Below are 22,158 nucleotides of genomic sequence, written 5' to 3'. Positions count from 1 at the left end.
TAGAGTTTACATAAAACTGAGAAGTGTAGAAAGCTTAAAAGGCTGTGTAATTCACTTCTGCAGCAAGAACACCATCTTCTCTAACATTGTTTGCATAAGACAGCATTTATGTTGTCAATTTGCAGTGATGAATGTGTGATTAACATTGCTTCTAGGACAGAGGGGAACTGGTATCTCTAGCAAGTTGAGAGTTGCTTTGGTTAAAACCCAAGTAACTTGGGCATTGCATATTCTGGCGGAGAGAATTTCTCAAACTCCTGTGTATTTTTAATCCACTCCTTTAGTTACAAATAATGAAGGAACAAAGAGTGAAATGTCATCCCTGATGAAGTCAGCATCCCAAAATATTTATAGATTCATAGAACCATTTAGGTTGAAAAAGACCTAAGATCATCGAGTCCAACTGATGATTTATTTCATTAAAGCCAAGATTTCAGCAGCTTTATACAGAATGAGGGCTTCAGGGCTGGAATCTATGTTTGGTTTGGGGTTTATAGTACCACTGACATGCAGAATCCCTTTAAAGGTCTCTGGGTAAGTTTGAGAGCAGGTATTACAGGAGCAAGAGCTGTATGCTGAGCTGGTCATCTCCCTGCTGCAGGAGGACAGGTGTGTACAAACAGCATTTTTCCAACAAATTGTGTTCATATTCCAGCTGATGCACACTGAGAATAGCAGAGGTGCTGGGTTGGTAAAGATGAAAGTGGTGGGATAACATGAAGTAGTCAGGAACAAATTAAATATTCATTCCTCTGCCTTACAAAAGATTTCTGCTTCTGACTGTTACACAGACTTCTCTCTACACCCACTTTCTGTGAAACACACTAGATTGATTATCTTTTTTCTCTAAGTGAGGCTTGGTTTTTTTGGATCTGTATTAATCAATATCCTGTTTATTGTTTCATTTTCTGAAAGACAGAGAACATCAAAGGAGCAGGAAAGGAGCCGTTCAGGACGTTTCTTTCCTTTCCCACTTGTTCCATCCTTTTTAAGAGTTGTGCTCCAGTTTCTCATACCACTTAGGAGAAACCTCAAACTGATCTTTTTAGTGTTTCGTGCCCCCCAAGCCTAGAGGAGAGCTCTGGATGCAGTAATAGATCGCTTTCCAGTGCAGACAGTCAGCAGAAGGGCACTGGGCTGGCAGACCTAAGGGTGCTGGTGTCAGAGTTCGGGGCAGCCACACACAGGAGGCTGGAGCTGTTATTCTTTGGAGGAGTAAGTGTAAGTACTTCAGCTGTTGGAACAAAAATGCCCTTTTTTTCAGACTGAAATTCCATTGTTTCTTACTGTTCTGTGAATTTGAAAGATTTTTGTCCCTAGGTTTGACCTAATTGGAGGCTTTGCCTCAGGCTATTAATTCCCCAAGCACACCTTTTGACAGAACAGCACCTGTAGTTTGGTAAAACCACAGGACTAAGGGTTCTGAGATATTAAAAATATAATACAATATGTAGCAGAAAAGAAATGTCAGACTGGGTTTTATCTGGTTATCTAGTAAATGGTAAACCTACCTCATAATTTAGGAACACGTACATCCTGTTTCTTCTACTTGTGGTCATTGCATAACTGTGCCACTGTTAAAGGCTGAAAAAGAAGAGAGAAAAGTATCTTACGAATCCTGGGAGACCCAAGTAGCAGAAACATCACTTTTTGCTCAGTGGAGAGGATCTGCAATTCTCTAGCCTAGATATTGCTGTGAGAAATTAATGTAGTCTACAAAATTACTGCAAAGTGTTCCATAGGACTTTGAAATTAATGGACTATAAAAAAAGATATAAAACAATACTGCTGGTATTAAAACTGAGGTAAGATGAGGTAATACTGATGGAAAGGCATTGAGTCTAAGATTGATCTTGATTTACAGCCAGATATGAAAAAAATGCTCTTGTGCTACAGCTTAAAACCAAGAGGCAAAGAACTTGTTCTGTCTTCAGCTGTCTAGTTAATAACACTTGTCATTAAATGGAACGTGGAAGTTACAGCCAAACAATATGCGTGACGTGATTGCTGTAAGTCTTCAGATGACTAATTACAAGGCATCTGTACAGAGATCTCCTGCTAGCAGCACAACACAGGAGCAGGCAGTAGTCCTGTTCTTCCAGATCCATTTGTCAATGGCAATTTTTCTCCTGGAAAAGTTTCCATTTTAACAGTGCCATTAATACAGAAAGCAGATGAATTGCTAAGGAAAGACAAGATGGGAAGGCTCTGAACATTTGTTTTGATAGGGCAGATCTCTGTTGGTGCCTACCAAATGAGTGTGGTAATGCTGCCTGACCTGAAAAGTATCAAAGCTGCTGATTTTTTTTCTTTTTTCATTTTTTTATAGTGAATGCTATGCGGCCTCTTGCATGCATCTTGCTTATGTAGGATGGCAAAATAGGTATATTCTTGGCTATGTCTTTTTTCTCCTTGGAACTCATCCTACATTGTCGCTGTTGTCCGCAGGGACAGCAAGAAAAATGACACAGAAGTCCAAGTCCAGGATAAATGGGATTATTTAATTAATTACAGACTCATTTGTTCGCAAGAGTGGTATAACATTATTGGGTGCTTGACCATACACCTCCCAGAGTGATTGGCTGAATGCTACGACACCCATTTCAAAATATTTTCTTCATTGTGGAAAACAAGACTGTGCATAACAAGTTTGCACCTGGGAGATAAAGTCTTGGTTTACAAAACCCTCTGCACTGTTTTCAGCTAGCTTGCATGAGAAAGGAGACTTTCACAAGCGGCTGTAAAAAATATGAAAATTTCTCTGCCAGCTTTTTTAGCATCTACACTACATTGATACCTTTATTCAGGCATTAGTGATTTTGCACAAGGGTAATTAGAAAAATCTTCTTCACAAACTTGCTGCTCTGTAGGCTGTAAGTTGTTCCATTTGAAAGCAGGATATAGATCACACATATTTCTATCATTCTATCATTGCATTCACACAAATCGGTGGATGGGAAAATCATATTTGTAGTATTTTCTTCCCTTTAACTTTTTGTTAAAATTTAGAAAAAAAGAAAGCTAATACCTTAGGCTCATGGTAGTCCAGGTTGAATTTCCTGTTAGTTTCTGTGGCTTACTGTAAGATCACATTATTCTGGTTTTGTCTAGTCATGATGTTTGATGTTTGGGATTTTTGTGCTTACAAGCTAAAGGGCGCAGTTCTGTGTTTGCAGCCAGGATTGCTTCCCTTGCCGCATGGGGACTTTAGGGAGAAGGCCGTGCAAAAGTGCCAGGTCTGCAGTCACCTTTCAGAAGTTCACACATATTCAAGTCAAACAAGAGACCTGTTGTACTGCAGCAGTGTCAGAGGGAACAGGGATTGATCACAGCTCTGGAGCCACCGTGCAAGGAAGCCAAACCTCCTGTTGTGGTCTCTGGCGATGCACACTCAGGGGGTGTGTGGGCACAGCTCCTGGGTCCTGCAGCTTTGCGCTCACAACAGGAGTGTGAAACTTATTAGGGAAAGCACACACCTTGTGCTCTTCTTTCTCTTTTAACACAGCTTGAGGTCCCTGACTTACAGACGGAATAACTGGGGAAGATCTCGATGAGTGGTGACAATAATGGGGCAAAGTCAACTGGTACTTGTGTACTGATGGGAGATCAAACTCCAAACATAGCAGCAGTGTTTAGGAGGTGATTTACATGTGCACACCTAAGTAGCAACTTCCAGTACCTGTTGTTACTATATTTGTTTTAGGCAGATTTCATATTTCCACTGTAAATCATGAAGTGGGAGAAGCTGTAGTGTCAGGTAAAAACAATCCACAAAGTGCATACAAGCTAGCTAATAACCAGTGTTCTTTCATGGTTAAAGTGACTGCTTACATCCCCAGTTCCTGTTCCTACATCCTCCCTTCCAGTTGCCTATTTCTATGAGCATGATGAATAAAAGGAAATCCACCCTGTGAATTTTCCCTATTCATAATCCTTTCTCTACCACCACACCTCATTAGAAATGGATCTGCCACAGCCTACAAGTACCCAACATACCCCAAAGTGGACTTTACTCTGGTACTCCTTACCTGAAGAATTGGGGAATTGCAATTTTTAAGCACACTGGTGCATGCCTCTGGTAGCATGGAACTGCATTGTGATCTCCTTCCTGACACTGTAAAATGACAACTTAATGTCCATCCATGCTCAAAATGCTTGAAATCAGAAGGGTCAAGCAGCCTAAAGTAGTAGGAAGAATGTGATTTTAGCTTACATTTAATCTTAGTGTGGAGAAAGTGAATGGTAGTTTTAATTGCTTGAGCCTCCTTGAGTTCTCCTTGTAGCCTGAGATAAGACTTTGATGACATGTAATTTATGTTTCTCATAGTCAGGTACTGCTTTGGCTGCCTACTGGTCAGCAGGAGGCATTTTTTCTTGGATTCAGGGATATAATGTGAGTGTCTGTTACCAAACTGCAGCCAGCATGCACAAACAGAAACCTACAGATGTGCTAAATGCACTTACTGCAGTCCCAGGTCCCGCTGTAGTGGAGTGGGACTGTTGCCCAGGAGCATTTGGGGTTTGCTATTCATGTGCAAGCCAGCCTACTACCCAACACAGAGGGTCTGCAAGTAACTGCTACCATTTAAAAGCTAATATTGTGTATCAGATTCACTTTCCAGCCTTTAAACACACAGGCACATTCTCACTTACTTTTCACAAACTGTCCTTAAATATTAGCAGGACACTAAAATCTCTTTAGAGTGTGGATAAGTGAGCAATAGAGAGCACAAAACTTTCCAAACTGTGAATTTAAGGCACAGGAGAAAAAAATTATGATGTTTTCTTGTTTTGTATGGAAAATTGCCAGTTCCATTTTCTCATTGCATGACTGTTTTTGTCAGAACAGATAGAAACATTTTGGGCTGATGTGCAGATAGGTCTCGCTGAAGCTTGTTGAAGCCACAGAGGCTGAAGTCTTGATCGCTGAATGCTGCAAACAGTTTGCCTCTGGCAAATACATACTTCCAGTTTTGGCAGTGTCTAGTGTTTGAAAGAGACAAAGAGTGATAGATTCTCTGGTCAGTTCAGTTGAGCAAACCTTACACTCAGGTTTTATGCTTTGCAGAGGGAACAGTTTGCAATATGCCTTGAGAAAATACTGGGGGAAAAAAATACTTCTACTTATCTCAGGCTTCTGCCTTGCTCAGTCCTTCCATCAAAAATTAAACGTGCTCTATCTGTCAAAATAATTCAGATATGCCAGATCTTAGCAGCCTGTTAGTGACCTGGATTCCCCAGGTGCCTTGCTCTGAAAGGCTTTGTGCAAAGCTGCCACCACATTAGCAAATCCCAGGATCTGTAGTGAGACTGATGTTTTCCCCACCTGCCCCATCTCCTTTTACAATACTTTCTTTTCCTCAATCAAACAAACAGAAAAGTCAACACCTGGGATTTCCCAAGAGTTACAAAGATCTTGAGACTCCTAGTGAAAGAAGGTTATCTGACTCCCATTCTGGATATCCCAGTTATGGATCCATAAACTTCAATTTATTAAAGCAGGAGAGTCTCCGGCTGTGCTGCTGGACACAGGGGCAACTGCTGAGGGAGGATGTTCATGGCAGCGTCCCACTGGCCTCAGTGCTCACTTGAAGAGGCTGTGTAGGTGTGGGAATCACTGCTGTAGGTCATCTGTCCGTGGCAGTGAGTGGAATGGGATGGTGCAGATCAATAATCAGCACCCTGTGGCTGTCGTAAATCAAGGCTTGACTCACTAACAGGCTGCAGGCACAAGAAGAGGCACTGAAATACCTTGCCTAAAGTTTTTCCTCCCTCATTTCTGCAGTATGTTAGCCTAAATAGGAATCTCTGGTTAGAGGTGGCTTGTTTCTGGTGGAGGGGTCATTGCGAGGCTGGAGAAACAAGGCTCTTGCAATTGTTCCTTCCCAGGTTCCCACTTGCAGGTAAAGGAAGGCACAAGTTCCAGGGGGAGAATTAACAGGGGCTGGCAGGAGGGCCATGGGGCAGCCTGGCTCATGGGGAGAGCTGGAGTGGCAGCTGAGGACAGCTGATGTGTTAAAAGAGAAGAAAGGCTGAGTGCTGGCAAAGCAGGGAGCCAGTCCAGAGGTGCCCATGTGTGGCTGGTTATTAAAATCCAATGGAACCATCACAGGATGTATTTATTAACAATTTGATCACTCTGATTCAGTTTTTGCGACTTCCTGCCTTCCTTTCTCCCTTCATTGAGTAAGTTCCTCAAGGCCAGCACTACCTCCTAAGTTTGGAAGGTGCCTGACACCCAAGGTCACCCTCATGGCAGCCCCAGCGAGCCTAGCTCGAGGAGGGCACAGCCAAGGACTGCCTTCTTCTGCCGAGGCTGCCTTCCCTCCTTGCACAAGAGAAGTCTGTGGAGCACTCTGCCCACATGGAGGGAATCCGTTTGGTGCAGGGAGGGAGCGTGTGACAAATTAGCTGTTTGTAACCACAGCTGTGCAGCTTCCGTGGACAGAGCAGTATAAACAGTTATTATTTATTCTGCTTGTGCTGCCATGTCGAGCCAGCAGCGCTGCTCCTGCGTGACTCAGGTCTTTCCCAGAAAGACAGACAGCCTGCTGGTTTGGAGAGGACAGTAGTGCTGGGATCATTGCTGAAAGCAAACCTGAGATAATGGAGAACTCAGAATCGGATATTCCCTGAATCGGAGAGCCTGCCTTTGTTTCCCAGGTATTCCCAAACAGAAGTTAGCCTGTGCATGCCAGTGCATTTTAATGCATTTTGACAAGGTCGCAAGAGCCCCTTTGTTGCTTGCCTGCTTCGTCCTTGCTTGGACATCGGAATGAAGCTTTCCCATACTGAGCCATAGGCAGCCTCCAGCCATCTTAGGAGTGTGTGTGTGTGTGTGTGTGTGTGATGCATTTCTAAAATATTTCCATTCACTTCTCAGGTATTCAGTTTGAAACTGCGCTGCCCAATATACTAATCAGCAAAGAAAGAGGAAGAATATACTTCGGTGTTCTTCTCTTTTCTCTTGAATTTGTCAAATTGCGTAAATGAAGAAGAGGAGAAAGAGTTGGAATAAATCTGGTCCTTCCTGGGGATTGTGGAACCAGATTAAGGAAGTGGACAATAAAAATAGTTTTGGTGAGGAAAAGTCTAGAAAAGGATAGATAGGCTTCAAAGAGATAGTCTTGAACATCTGAGAGTACCAGATGAATGTTCTGCAACAAGGAGCTTCTTGAATTAGTGAGGTCAGGAGCTCCTGGTCCTAAAAGTTGTAGTGCTTTGGGGATAGCTCTCCTGCCACCACTGTGGTTGGCATGTCTGAGCCAGGCAGGGACCCAGTAATATGAAACTGTGTTACTGTCCCCTGCAGTGGTCAGGGCTGCCACAGCAGCACGTGCATGGAGAGCAGTCACTGGGAGCTGGGGAGGAAACTGCTGGCTCCTCACAGCCAGCACCAGCCCAGAGCATGCTGTGTGGGAGTCACAACCACTGAGGTGTCAGTGGGGAACACTGAAAACAACCTCCCAGCCAGCCCAGCCAGAGCAAGGAGGGATTTCTGTTTATAATGGAAACTTCATACTTAAGTGCCTGGTGACTATAGTCTATTTTTTACATTGGTGCTGTGCTTGAAGCAGAAGGATGATGGCACCCAAGTGCCCCTTTTAACCAAAATTATTCTATGATTTGTTTAGTTGCTTTAAGGAGAGTATCTTTCTCTCTCAAGTTTGGGGCTGTAGTCAAATCTATCTTAAGCAAAAGCAATGCTACTAATTCTGTGGAGTTATACCTGCCTGCACTGGGAGAAATTGGTCTTCTGGATTTTATGGTTCTTGTGCAAATACTCACCTGGGAAACGGGAATCTTGCTTTTCAAGAGAACATGACACCCAGCTAATTTCACTGCCTCTCATATAGCCAATCTTCTTGGGAGGGCTAAGCAACAGCATCCTATTTAAAAGTCCTGTCCCAGTTTTGGAATACCCATGCCATCGGAAAGCTATGTCCTTATTTTATCTGTTTATATCTAGTAACAGTCTAGGAGAAATGAAGTTTTGTTTTCCCATCACATTTATTCCCCAGTGCAACAGTTAAAAAACTATTTTTCAGAGTGTTCAGAAAGCCCACATTTTTCCCCAGTAACTCAGAGCATAGGAATGTCCTATGGCAAAGGAAGAGCTGGCAAGGACATGCATGCCAGCATGTCAGCTGGCCAAGGGTGGGAGATCCCCTGCCACTTCCTGCCTGAAGGTTCCCAGGGTGCAACTTGGGAGCACACTGTGTTTGTTTTGGATGGGTGAAGCCCCTGTAAATATTCTCTATACATGGCTGAGATTTAAATATATGTAGTTATGCCCTACCAACATGTTTCAGCCTACGCAGTGCAACATCTGTTGAAACATGCAACTCTGGCTTAGTTTTAGCAGAGAAAACGAAGAAAAACAATTTCATCCGTCATTAGACTAACACTTGGGAGAAGATTTCGGCCTGCTTCCATTTCCTAAAGCGAAGCAATTTTGGCCTCATCAGCAAATGTCTGACGGTGCAGCAGTGTCTGGTTGTGACTCTGGGACAGTCTCTCTCAGAGCAGCAATCCCGGCCCAGCGTGGACACTACTGCCCAAAGAGGCTCTCAGGTAACCAGGCAAAGTGCACTGGAAGCAGCTCTCCTCGGTTCTCCCCACCCATGGTTTTGAGCACAGCCCACGTTAAAGCAGTGTGACATTGTCCCTCTGCCCACCGATTTAGAAATAAGTGATGAGAGGGCACTGGTGTGAGACCAGCTGAGTGAGCCACCAGGCAGCCCTGCCATGTTCCCAGGTCAGAGCCATACACGTTTGTGGGCAATTGCCTGAAGGTAGGCTGAATTTAGGGGTGGACCTCAGCTCTTTGCACAGTGACCTTCATGTGCACAGTGCAGAAGGAGCCACACATGGTGTGCCCACCCTGTGCCCTGCAGCCTCCATGCACCCTGTGGTGACAGTCCTGTGACACTGTCATCTGAGAGCACTGAATGCTGCAGTTGTGCAGTGACTGAGGCATAACTGTGCTGTGTTTAAAAATTAGTGTAAAATTTAGAAGCTGGTCATATGCAGCATAGCCCTAGAGTGAATCTGGTTATGCTGGGGTTGGCAGGAGGAATTTTCTGGTGATATGAGCTTTTATTAGATGGGATTTTTTTTTATAGCACTAGATGACAGGAAGCACTTGGAATTGTAGCCCAGAGCTGGGAGAGGTTTTACTGTGAGCTGCTTTAGAAGAACCAGTGTTCTCTCGTTTTCCCATTGCTGATCAGATAGTTTTCTAAATATATATATATATACAAGGTCATAATGCTTATTTCTCTTAACTTGAAGCAGCAATGTTAATGTCTGATTAATCCTGTGACATACAGGTCATGCTTGTTAAAACTGAAAGCCACAGATGATTTTATGTGGAAGAGATTGCCATATGCTGAAATAGTATGAGAAGCATTGTTTTCAGTTTCACTTTCTTTATATATAGAGGGCAGGTTTCTTTTCCCTAAGATTTGTGAATTTACAACTCCATCATTTCTTGTAGGTGAAGATATTTATATAATTGTATTTTGAAAACATACTCATTTTTATGAATGAGTGGCAATCCTTCAAAAGAACAAAGCCCACAATGCCTTAGACTTAGAAGAATAAACAAAAATTAAGAAGTTTAGCTGTTACTTACTCTTTCTGGAATTTAAAACATCTGTGATTAGGAAGTTTGAAAGTCTGTTTAGATAGATAGCTAAGAATTTGTTTTGTTTTGCTTTGTTTAGAAAGTATGCTAGTTATTTCAGATGTTCGGCCTATAAAGAATGTAAAACAATTTAATTGTCTCAGGTCTGAATTTAATCCGAGTCACTGGCAGAAGGTCACTAAATTCAGTCCAGGGTTTCATTCAGATTTGCCATTTAGACCTAAAAAATGTTACCATAAAAATGTTGGCATGTTTGTTATGCAGGGAGTATAATGTCTTAATTGAAATGCAACCAGAAACTATTTTAAAAACTTCTATTACAGTTCACATGACAGACAGTATTTTGTAGCTTTCACATCTGTTTTAAAGCCAACACATGAGATTTAGCCTTTGTGTGACTATAACTCTTTTGATTTCAGTGAAGTTGCACACATTTAAATCCTGATTGAATTTGTCTCACATGATTGGGTTTTTAATTGTATGATTTAATTTTCTTTATCTCCAACCAAGTGTTGTAGTGTGGAGCTTCAGCGCATGTCAGAATATGGTCAATAATGGATCCTTTCTTCTTCCTTTTCTATTTTCACAGTTACAGGGATCCATTAAAAGAAAACTGGAAGATGATAGCTCTCCTGCCTCCAGTGGCGTGCCTGATGTCATTTTCCCAAATGACAGTAAAAGACTTTGTCTTGACGATGTAAACCTTGCCATGGGCCAAGGTGCCAATCCCAGTGTGGCATGTCCAGAAATGCAAAGTTCCCCGTTCTCCACCGGTCACAGCACTTCTTCCCTGGGAGTCACGGGGCACCCAGTGCTCCTTGAAAACAATCACATGAATGGTGGTGGCATTGGCTCCCCGTTCTCAGTGCCACCCAACACAGAAATAAACCAGAAGGGGTCAATAGGAGGGCAAGCCAACAACATTGTCCACTATGATGAGAAAGGAAACAGCTTACAGTCTGTGGACCAAGAGCTGCAAGATCTTTTGGAAGAGCTCACCAAAATGCCTGATCCTTCTCCCAATGACCTGGATCTGGAGAAGATTTTGTGCAGCAAGGCTGAAGATCCACTTGGTCTGAGTCATTCCCAACCAAACATAAGTACCACTCCAAAGTCCTCCCCGCAGACTTCCCACTTGGAGAACCATGTTGCTAACAAAGATTTTTCTCCAGGCTGCAATCCAACCAGTGGAGGATCCCCTCAGATGAGACCATCATCTGCTGGAGCTAACTTCCAGGTTCCTCCCTCAAACAAACCTGCTGCATCACCCATCTCTACAGCAGCTCAGAGCAAGAACCAGCCACCACCGATGCTCCCAGTACCCCTCCCCAACATGCCTGGCTCCAACTGGCATGCTCAGCAGCTAAAGCAGCTGGCAGCCAGCAAGCAAGTGTCTGGTACCAAGCAACAAGTACAGGCTCCCAGCTGGCCAACTATGTCGCCTCCCGGTCTCTCTCCACCTTACAGGGCAGGATCATCCCCACACCATCAACCTTTCAGTCCTCAAAATGTTATGGTATCTGGCATGCCTGCTAATAATTTACCAGGAAACAACATTCAGAGTCCTCAAAACACTCTGCTTTCAAGCATGACTTCCAGCAGCACCCCATCCAATGGCCCCTCTCCCCCTTATGGCTCTGAGAAGCTCTCTAGTCCAGCTCTGAGCCAGCAGCCCTTCAGCCCGCAGAACTCCATGCTGCCCGCTCTGACAGCAGCCAGCTTGCCAGCCAACAGCATTAAAAGCCCACAGAACAACTTGGTTGCCAGCATGGCCTCCACAAATACTGGACCTTCTCCACCGTACAGGCCAGAAAAGCTGTCAAGCCCCGCTCTGCATCAGCAGCCCTTCAGTCCTCAAGGTACATTAATCTCTAACATCACTCCCACCAGCAACCCCACAAGTATGCAGAACTCGCTTTTTAAATCAATGACTACAAACCAGACCAAAAATATGAACATAATTATGCAACAGCCGTCCAGTAGCTTACAGCCAGGTCTGGTGAATGAGAGCCCTGTTAGCCAAGACCAGTTTTCTTTCAATAACACCAAACCACTGTCTCACTTTGCCTCAGAGTCAGCTACTCAAAAGATGTCCCCTCTGACAGCAGGACAAGGACAGCAGTCCCTCATTCACTATCTCCAGCAGCAGCAGCAGCCGCAGCAGTCTCCAGCCACTCAGCAGTCCCAGCAGACCAACAACAGCCAGTTTCTCCAGCAGCAGTTCCGACAGCTGATGCAGCCACATCGGATGCAGAGACAGATGCAGGCTGCCACACTGCCAGCTCAAAGCAGACAGGTGAGAACCTCTCTTCTATCTTACACGGATTATGTGAAAATACTGAGTCATTTATTTTCTTATTTTTGCTTTTCCATTTGTGTTTCAAATGCGACGTCACTAAATTTATGAGGTGTGCACAGTGCATACATGGACAAGGCAATAACAACCTCTGGTGTTATCAGAGTAACTTTATTTATGTCGTCAACTAAAAATGTACCATAATTCCACCATGCAGTGCCTGTTTTAGCCTGGTGAAGAACTTTGTGCTATTTTAAAATAATTTTTTTTGCATGTATAGGTGATAGTCTTTTTTAGCTTATATTATAAGCTCCAGAGATACTCTCGTTGCATGTTTCATGTCATCCTTTCAGAAGGAATATCTTCTTTTTATCTTAATGCCCTTCAACAAATTCATGTCTGTGTTATGCTTCTAAGGCTAGAAAAGATCAGGTGGGGTGAGAAGTGAAGTTAAAATGTGTCCTTCATGGACAGCAGGTCAAACAGTACAGCTTCTGAATAGCAAAGAGGCAGACTTGAAATACCTGTTACTAGCATTCGCCAGAAGCCATTCCCTGCTTTGGATGAGGGCCATTCCCCACCCATGGTGATCTTCGATACCAATCGAGCTGGTAAATGCAAAAATGCAGCTGGCAAAAGTGAGGCACAGCCCTGGTTTCTGTCCAGCGACCTTCTCCCTGAGACTCAGTGAGAGGTGTGAATCTCCTACTACCCCAGCTCAGAGAGACGTACTGTGAACAGGGTCCTTGGAGCAGGGAAGGACTCGGGGACTGGGTCTGAGAGCAGCCTGACTCTGAGCAATAAACATCTGTCTTTTTGTTCAGCAGAATAGTTGGAAACACTGAATCTCACCACCATACCAAGGGCTTTGTTAGGCTGAACCAGCTCTTTGTAAGCAGACTCCTCCAAGCTGCTTAGCTGTGCACACAGTCACTCCATCAGCAACTTGGGAAGGACTGAGAGAGACACTTCTCTCCCAGCAAAGCAGAGACTGATTTCTAAAATTCTACTGGGATCTGCTTGAGAGCTGAGGTGTGGAGTGCACTCCAGAGCCAGATCTTCTTTGCTCTTCTTCCTTACAAAGGGACTGGTTCTTAAGGAGGGGGATTTCATCAATCTTGGTGTAACGCTGGTGTAACAAATATCATAATGTCCTATGATAGCAATGAGAAACAGGGGATAGTTACCAAATATCAGCTTCTGAGTGGTACCTCAGTGAGGTGCATTGCCACTGTGCCACTTTAGGATCAACTGGCTCTTTTCCAAGTTGTGCACACTCCATTCTCCCTTACTCCATGCAGCAGCTCAAAACAGGCTGCAGGGAAGGACTGGTGACTCGCTGAATTTGCTTACGCAAGTGTAGAACAGGTAACAGTGGGGCACATCTAATGGTCTTTAAAGAGTTACCAGTGCAAGGCCCCTTATTCAACAAAGACCTAGAGCAGTTTGTTGCTTCAAGCACATGAGAACCCTGCTTGTGTTCGGTGGGACCCAGACTGAACACAGAGTAGAGAGTCTTGCTGGCTTGGGATCCAGGCCTGTGGAGAGACACACAGTTGAAAGAAAGCAAAGTGCAGCAGCTCCACAAATTACTGCCCACCAGATGTTTTACTCTGGAGGCAGGTGTGGGTGAAGAATACATTCATGGTGTTTTCCTGCCTCTTGGATGAGGACTAAAAAGTTGTTAACAGCAGTGACATGATCACGTTTGATCGTATGTCCATAACCTTTGAGCATTTTGGTTTTTTGGCTTCACCACTGAATCTATGAAGTTGGAACGTCCTTGTTGGATTCCTGAGGTTTCCTGTGCCCCAGTTTTCCCTGCTTTGCATTTTTGTCTTATACCTCTGAACGCCTTGCATCACTGATTAGCCACAAAAAAAAAAACAAAACCCTCCTGAAGTGAGTCTGTCTAATTGGCTGAAATATTCCTTCTTCAAGCAACTTTCCTGGTGCTCTGCCTGTGCTGCATTTTCAGCTGATTCTCACTGTCAGAGAGAGAGTTATTATAATCTTGCTGCTATCAGTAAAGATCAAGGACAGTTAAGACAATGATTACAGGTGATGAGCATTTAACATTTTCAGACTAGTTAGGTAAGCTTAGGGTGCCTCCCTCATTTTACAGGGAAGACTTATTACAATAATTACACACCAAATGACAGTGCTTCAGTTTTACAGTCTGTTGAGCTGCTGAAGAAAGATGGTGGATGTTCAGGATTGGAGCATTTTGTAAAGTTTTGGTAACTTTACTGCAAATCTCATAGAAGAAAATGGATCCTGAGTGCTGAATTAAAAGATTATGTGGGAAATTTATTCTATGTAGGAATCCTTGAGTCTGAGATACTTACTACATTTCTTGGAATCTAGCATGGAGATCTGTTATTGTCTGCAATAGATTTCTTATTTACATTGAGAGATTGATACTGAATTTTGGAGCCCACCTGCTCCATACCAATTTTGCTCCATTAAAGTGAAGTAGCCCCAGTGACTGTGGTTTTGATTTCCAGCAGTGTATCCAGAGCTGAATTTGAGCTTTGCAAAATTTCAGTCCCAATTCTCTCCTGAGGCAGGTGATGAATAGGACTTTTCAAACATAGAGCAGCTGTTTCATTAAAAGGCACAATGTTAAAGATTCAGAAGACGGGAGAAAACCTCTGCATCTCAAAAATAGTAAACTTCTGGTGGAAAATTGCCCTTTTTTTAGCCTCATTCACAGAAATTTGTTCAGAGAAAAATTACAGCATTCCCTGAAATGTTGTTTAGTGCTTAAAAGTCATCCCCTTACTTAGTGTGTGTGTTTGCAAATGTGACTAAAATTTATAAAAAGAAGGCATAGTACTCTCTTCTTTGGAGCAAGAGGTGCAGCTTTGTACAGAAGAAGAATGTGGATGGTGGCCAGTTGGAGGGAGAACAATAAACCATGAAATTTGATCCTTGTAGCAGGCACAGCAACATGGGGAAGAGAGCAGCAGCCACAGACCCAGAGTGAGCATTTTGCTGTTGTTTTAATGTGTATTAAAGCAAACACTCTGCATTCCAAAAGCGGGGTTACTGCTGGTGCCTCACAGCTCTACCGTTTTTGTAGTTAGTGATGTATCTTTTAATTGTAATCAGTCTGCATCCCAGATCCTGTCTTGCCTGGACAACTGCTGAATCTGATAGGGGCTAATCTCCCCCCATCTGAAGCACTATGTCTTTATTGTTGAGCATTGATGGGTATTGATTGAGGCGCTGACAGTTTGCATTGTGCGATAGTGCAAAGCCTGGTGGGGCTAACGCTGCTCTCTGGCTACGGGCAGGATTTGGTTTTATTCCTGTGGGGCTGATGCCTGTGAGTGAAATTATACTCAAAGGTCTGGACTCGTAAATCCCCAATATAAAGATGGTAGTAAATGCCAGAGTCAAAGATAGTCTCCAGAACTATCACACACTGTTTTCAGGGGTAAAGCTTCACCACTTGACTTTACTGGCTGTTTCTGGGCACATGAAAAGCTGCATTTGCCCAGGCAGGTTGAATAGTTGGGCATCTCCCTGATTTTCATGTCTAAATAGAGTTTGTACTTGCAGATATCCTATTCTGGAATGTCAGATACACTGGGCCAAATTCTGCCTTCAGCAATGCTGATAATACAACACCCCACTTCCAGAAGAGCTCTTCTGTCAGTCCCTGAAGTGTAAGAACAGAGGCCTTTGTGCAGGGGACGGAGGGATCCCCTCCTCCCTGAAGGTGGGAAAACCAGCCAGTGATATTCACAGTTTAAGTCAGGCTGAACTACAATAAACCCTTTGGGTGGCTGTTCCTTTTCCAAGCCCAAGATGATCTGAGTTAAAAACCTGGGAGTCTCGGGGAGGAGGGCAGCATTTCCCACTGACTGCTCTGTGCCTGAAACGCTGAGAACCAACACACAGCTGAAAAGGTTGTTTTGTCGGGGGGATGGAGGTGATAAACAGCCATTGTTTGGGTGGGACATGCTGTGTCTCTGAGCTCCACTTGCACCCTAGGAACCAAATGTGCTATTCTTAGAGCTCTGCATTCCTGCTGACATCTAGAGAGTTGTACACTGGATTGTCAGTGAAGGGTATATTTGTTTCATCTCCATTGCCAAAAATACTGATAGAGAAAAAATTACAAGAGAAGAGAGAGAGAAAACTAATATTATTTGCAGTAAAAGTGGCTGTATTTTTACTACATATGGACTGCATATGAGATGGTGAAGGGCATGCTGAAGACCAAAATACCCTTTGAAAAGCAAAGTATTTCTTTAACTGTGGTAAAAGCAGCAATACATTATCTGAGTTGGAAGAATAAACTGTAGGTTGCAGAGAAACACCAAAACTTCTGAGCTAGATTAAATATACTTTTTAAAAAAAAGTTTAAAAACCTTCTTTCACAGCGTAAGTTTTCTAAATATAGAAACAAAACTGAAGAATAAATGCTCTGTTACAAAGAGCAAACTGACCCAGAGGTTAGATGTCAAAGGTTAAATAACTATAATGGAATACAAAATACAGCTTTTATTAATATAAACAGAAATGGTAATACCATGGACTGATTTCTGGATGCCATCTATTATGGGAAGTTATTTCTGCCTGTGAAAAGTCAGTGCACTGTGATTGTTAGGTGATACTGTTCTGACTCAGCAGCACTTTAAAAGCTCTGATGCAGGCTGATGAAGAGTTTGGAAAAGCAGAGAACACAGCCTGCATCATCTGAGTACATACAGTTCTCCTGCAAGTACAGGGGAAAATCATGTTTTATTTGGGATTTCCAAGATGTCACAAGGCATCTTCCTAATATGTAAAACAATTAGAGTATCATGCATTATTAATGAAACCAAAAGTACTGGCCAGATTTCATCTGCAGTTTCAATCCCCTACCCTTTTTCTTCAGGTGTCAAACTTATTTTTAAAGCCGCTTTGAAAGAAGTTCTGCTGGTATCTTCTCTTTTCTCTTCTCTTCTCTTCTCTTCTCTTCTCTTCTCTTCTCTTCTCTTCTCTTCTCTTCTCTTCTCTTCTCTTCTCTTCTCTCCTCTCCTCTCCTCTCCTCTCCTCTCCTCTCCTCTCCTCTCCTCTCCTCTCCTCTCCTCTCCTCTTTCCCTTTTCTTTTTTCTTGGGAACCAAATTTTTTAAATACTACTTTTTTTTTTTTCTTTTACTAATGCTGTGGAGGAGAAAACCAGATTTGATTTCAAAGGGCAGTGGTAGCACAATACCAAAGCAAAGCCTTTGAGGGATGGAGAGCTTTTGAAGGCAAAGCAACAAGCCCTTCAGCTAATTAAGTGCCTTTGAATAGGGGAATAAAGGAAGCTGGTGATGAATCTGGATTACAGAGAGCAAGCAGTAAGGCTGAGCCTGGAGTTTGACCTCTCCACAGATGTAAAAACATCTTCTTGAATGGTCATTTCTGAATTTATATTTATCTGTGCATTTGCAAGTGAGTTGATATTTTTTTCAAACTTGGAGATTCTCTGTTCTCTTCTCAAGAGAGCCTGAGAGGAGCTTGACTGAAGCTATCAACTATCATCTTCTCCCTTTCCTCCCCTGTGAATAAATAATGTCAGAAAAGTTTTGGAAAGCAAGACGTAGACTTGTGGAATGAAATGGGGTGTTTGGCCTCAACATGTCAACAGTAATACAACATTTTCAGAAGAGCAGTAATCAAGATTAAAAAACCTTAATTCACATCTGATCTTCTGAGCCCGTTGCTCTTTTGCAGTTTCTTTAAATCACATGTGTTGTCTTCTTGTGTTACATTTCAGGTATTTCAAAGCATTCCCCTGTTGTAGTGGAGTCCTTGTAGCCATGTCTTAACCTTCCCACTTCTCTGGCTTGCACAGTTAAGATGTTTATAGGCACTGATGTTTCCAACAGCTCTGCCTAATGCACTCATAATTCCTTCCAGTTTAGCTCTCTGTTGTGCTGAAAGCACTCTTGGACACCACACAGCACATCATTAGGGGAAGCAATCTGCAGAGGAGAAGCTTGTAAATAGACCAAATCCTTCTAAACACCATGTGGGGAGCATCCTCCCCCACTCTCACCATCACCCACCTTTTGGATCTGAAATTAATGTGGACACTGCACGAAAACTGCAGCACTTTCCTCGATCCAGACAGGTCTTTCCCTTGGTTATGACCTGTTTAATAAAATGGAAGATGTTCTGCCAGCAATTGAGCATTTAGGACACAGACAACTCTATGGGAATCTCACACTGGACAAATTAAAATCCAATTGGAAAGAAAAAAGAGGCTCGGGAGGTACTGTAAACACCAGTGATGGGTGCTGGAGGCATTCAGGGAAGTCTTTCTCTTCGTTATGTGCAGGACGATGAAGCAATGCATGCGGGGCTGAGGGAGGGCTGTCCAGGGCTTTGGTGGAGAAAGAGGAAGTAGTGCTCATGTGCTGTGAACATGTAGAAGGAAATGTGACTTACCCCAGAGAAATTTAGGGCAAGGTGCTGCATTTCAGCCTGACAGGCTGCTTGCAATGTTTCAAGACAGGGGCTGTGTGTCAGGGCTGTGTCCCTGCTCAGTCCAGGCACAGCCGCAGAGCCGTGGGTGGGCGGAGGAGGGAGAGTCGTGGCACGGAGATTCGGCGTGACCTCTGAAAACCCCTTGCTTTTGTGGTTTTCAGCTCTAAGCAACAGACAATTGCTTCCTTCTGCTCTGTAGTACAGGGAGGGAGACAGCCTCATCTCCCAAAGGTGTAAGGAAAACGGTACTACCGTGCTGAAAAATGTCTGATTCACCAGTTGTACCCCAACCCCTCTGACCCTCCCAGCCCAGGTGGGCAGTTCCTCTCAGGTTTTCCAGGCAGCTTGGTAGCAGTTCACAAGTGTTCTGGGCTAACCATTGGCTGAATCAGGCCCCAACTGCAGATTTTCTTGCCTTTATTTTTTCCCCCACATAACCCATTTTGCTTTATTATCACAAATCAGAAAAGCAAAAAATCCATATGCAAAAATCTTTAATTAAAAGCAGTTGAGGAAAAGGTTATGAACATATGTATTTTCCTAACTGTGCCCTTAGATACAATGAAGTTTTAAACATCCTGGGAATCTAGGGAAGGACTTGACAACCTTCTCACTGGCTTCAGGATGAATGCCGTAACTTCCTTCTGTGTATCATTCTTAAAAATAACAATTTGTAGAGTGGTTAGTGATGGGTAAGGTACATCCTCACTTACAAGGCAGCACCCATAATTCTTACATTGCAAAGGTGTGTCCATGGCCCAGCGTGCTGAGGAATGACTACAAGGAAATGATCGTGTTGTACACCCAACTCATTTCAATTGTGCTGTAAATCCCCATCCATATCAGGATATCTTAATTCAATTTTTCCCACCTTTTGGAAGGTAGGGTTGTACATTGTTTGTATTTTCTGTCTCCTTCTTGGTAAATGACAGTTTGGGGAGCTTGCATTGAACTAAAAGCAGCCTGGCTTTTGGAAAATGTGCTCACTTCCCTACAACCATGCCCTCCTCACTACCTAAAATTTGATGCCTAAATTAATAAATAATTTTAATACTTTCCACAGTGATACTGTTAGAGCATGGCATCTACCCTCGATTTTTGGGGTGCTTTCTACCTCATATCGTCATGCCATAGTCTAGAATTGTATCAGTACTTCACAAGGCAAAAGTATGTCCAGGACCAAAGTCCAATTTAACAAACAGAATAAAGGCAAACAAGTGAGTAGGAGAGTCCCTGGGATGCTGTTAACGCCGTGCCTGGCTCCGGCCGGCGCTCCGGCAGGGCGGGGTGCCGGGAGCAGCCCCTTCGCCTTCCTGCTCTGCTCCTCCGCCGTTCCTGCCCGGCTGCAGCGAGCGCTGCACACCAGCTCAAAGTACAAACATGTTTTGTTTCAGATGCAATACCTAGAAATAACTTTCCTGGTAAAATGAACTCAAGTCTCCCCCCCTTTTTTTTTTTTTTTCCTTTGGGCATTTTGGAGAAATTTCAGTGTGTGGGTGGGGGAAAACAAAGCCGTGGCTGTAAACAGGAACTGATATTGTCTGTGGGACTGAATGGGGAGAGAAACTGAACTGGCCTCGGTGATTCTGTCATACATCTGTGAGTCTGGAAACACTGGGATGATTCACAGTTTGCTGATTAATACAGGAGCAAGCAAAATGGTGTGAATTAACGGCCATTACAGAGCTGCACTGGATGGCAAATATCCCCCCAGAACAAATGATGTTTCATGAAGATTGCTTAGAGGAAGAGGTAATGGGTCTTAAATACAAATTAGAAGCAGTCCCAATCAAAGCTGTTAACATTAAGGTTTGAAAGCCAAACACTATTATGGGCTGTTTTCAAAAACTGTACATTTAGGAAGCCTATCAGTCTGCCCTGTTGGCTGTGTAGTATTTCTGTCTCAAGCACTTTGGATATTTCAAGCAGCCAGCACTAATAATTGATAGAAATCCACAACCAGGAATGCAGCAGCTCTTCTTAGGGCTTTGAAGGCTAATCACTCTATTACATGTTTTAAAGTTAAATTTTTTATAGCTCATATAAAGGCAAATATCATCATTATCGGTACATAATTCTGGAAAGCACTACCATTAACAGGAAGTAATCCTGTATTACAATTTAACCCTTTGCATATAGGAACGTTAAAGGAAGAAGGTAGTAAATGCATCACTTCAGTATAAATAATATTCTCTGTACAACCAGCAAAATGATTTAACATTTGTCATTGAAGTAATGAAAATGCGATTCCTTGGATCAGTGTCAGGCAGATGCAGATGTGAATGCAGGTTATGGACAAGCTGTGCTGAGCTATTTTTCCCCATTACAGAATTGATGAGAGACCTGCAAGGAGGGTAAGTCCTTTAATGTAGCCAAAATAGTGTGATATCCTGGCCTAAGATGTTACATGAACAGCTTGATCTTGTAAAGATTCAAACACACACGCCTAAATTTACGCAGTGGGAGGTCATTCCAGGACGACTGCAGGATTATTTCTGAGAGCAGAGTGAATCATGTATGTATTTAGGCTTTGTATGCTCAAGAAAGACCAAAGGTGGAGCAGAAGGATGCAGCAAGGGGCCCAGCAGTCGTTGGCAATGGTATATTAGTGCTGCAGCAAAAAAAAGAGAGGGAGTTGGAAGCTTTGATGCACTTGTTCCTGCCTCAGCTCAAGTTTACATTTGAATTATTTTTGGCTTTTCTGGTGATTTTGTTGTTGTTGTTGTTACTGGGGTTTTTTCCCTCTAGGGGTTAGTACCAGCATTTCACAAACTTGCCAAACTTGGAATAAATTCATGTTTTAATCAGTCCAGGGGTTATTTGAAGTCTTCTTGTGTTTGATTTTTAAAGTCATCGATTGCAGAAGGAAAATTTGCCCCTTGTAGGAAGAAAAGCTGCCCCATCCTCTCAGGCACAGCAATAAAAAAAGCATACGGGGAAAAAAAATCTTAACAAAACACTTTTCCCCTCTCCTTTGTGATTAGCAGTCTGCTAATGTTAATGTGTTTCTTCCATTTCCACCAAGATGAGGACATAGTACCCTGGAATATCAGTAGTATGTATCCCTGTCATAAACAAATCAATTTCTCTTAGTGCTTAAATACTCAGGGCTTTTGAAAGCTTCTCTTTGCATAATAAATATGTTTAATATTTCCTTTACTCTCTGTCATTATTAAGAATAAACAGTTACTGCTCTGGGTTGAAGGGTAGTTTACAGGGCACTCGTACTCGGGCAGTCTGTTTTCTCTCCCCGTTGTTTCGAAGGTTGTGTTTAAGCAATGAATGAACAATCTATGAGCATTATTTTTTTGTTTCGTACAACCCCCTTTTTCTCCTCCTTTCCAGCTCAGTCAGCACACTTTCTGCAGTGGCATTTTACTTTTCTACATGGAACTGTGTTTAGCAGCATAGCTGCATGATGAGGATGAGGTACTTTTTTCTCCTTTGCCTCCTCTCCCAAGAGATGCCCTGTGACTTCCTCTATTAGTCCATTAATCGCCGTAGCTCAAAATTCAGTCTGATCAAAGGAGCAGAACGAGGTTGAAAAGTGCAGATTCCAGCAATTGACTTGACTGTTTAGATTCCCTGCTGAGCTCATTTAGAGCTGGAATTAAGCTATTCCTGCTGTATTTTTCGTCCTTGGCTCGGCACTAGCGCAGTGCTCAGGGCTGCACCGGGGAGTGCCGAAGGCAGAGCGGCCACTGACTCCCCCAGCCCGGACCCAGCCCTGCCAGAGCAGCC

The 22,158-nt window shown here is 43.2% G+C and overlaps 1 protein-coding gene across 2 annotated transcripts in view; it reads left to right on the top strand.

Annotated features, from left to right (window-relative positions):
* Positions 1–22,158, top strand: part of MAMLD1 (mastermind like domain containing 1) — an 82,036-nt gene that overhangs the window by 37,571 nt on the left and 22,307 nt on the right. For both annotated transcript variants that reach the window (XM_010403299.4, XM_019288096.3), the window contains exon 2: positions 10,239–11,945. In XM_010403299.4, coding sequence (XP_010401601.2) covers positions 10,239–11,945 — 1,707 coding nt within the window. The remainder of the gene's footprint in view (positions 1–10,238; positions 11,946–22,158) is intronic.

The sequence above is a fragment of the Corvus cornix genome, chromosome 4A, assembly GCF_000738735.6.
Source record: "Corvus cornix cornix isolate S_Up_H32 chromosome 4A, ASM73873v5, whole genome shotgun sequence".
NCBI classification, from domain to species: Eukaryota; Metazoa; Chordata; class Aves; order Passeriformes; family Corvidae; genus Corvus; species Corvus cornix.
This window is presented reverse-complemented; position numbering and strand designations above follow the sequence as displayed.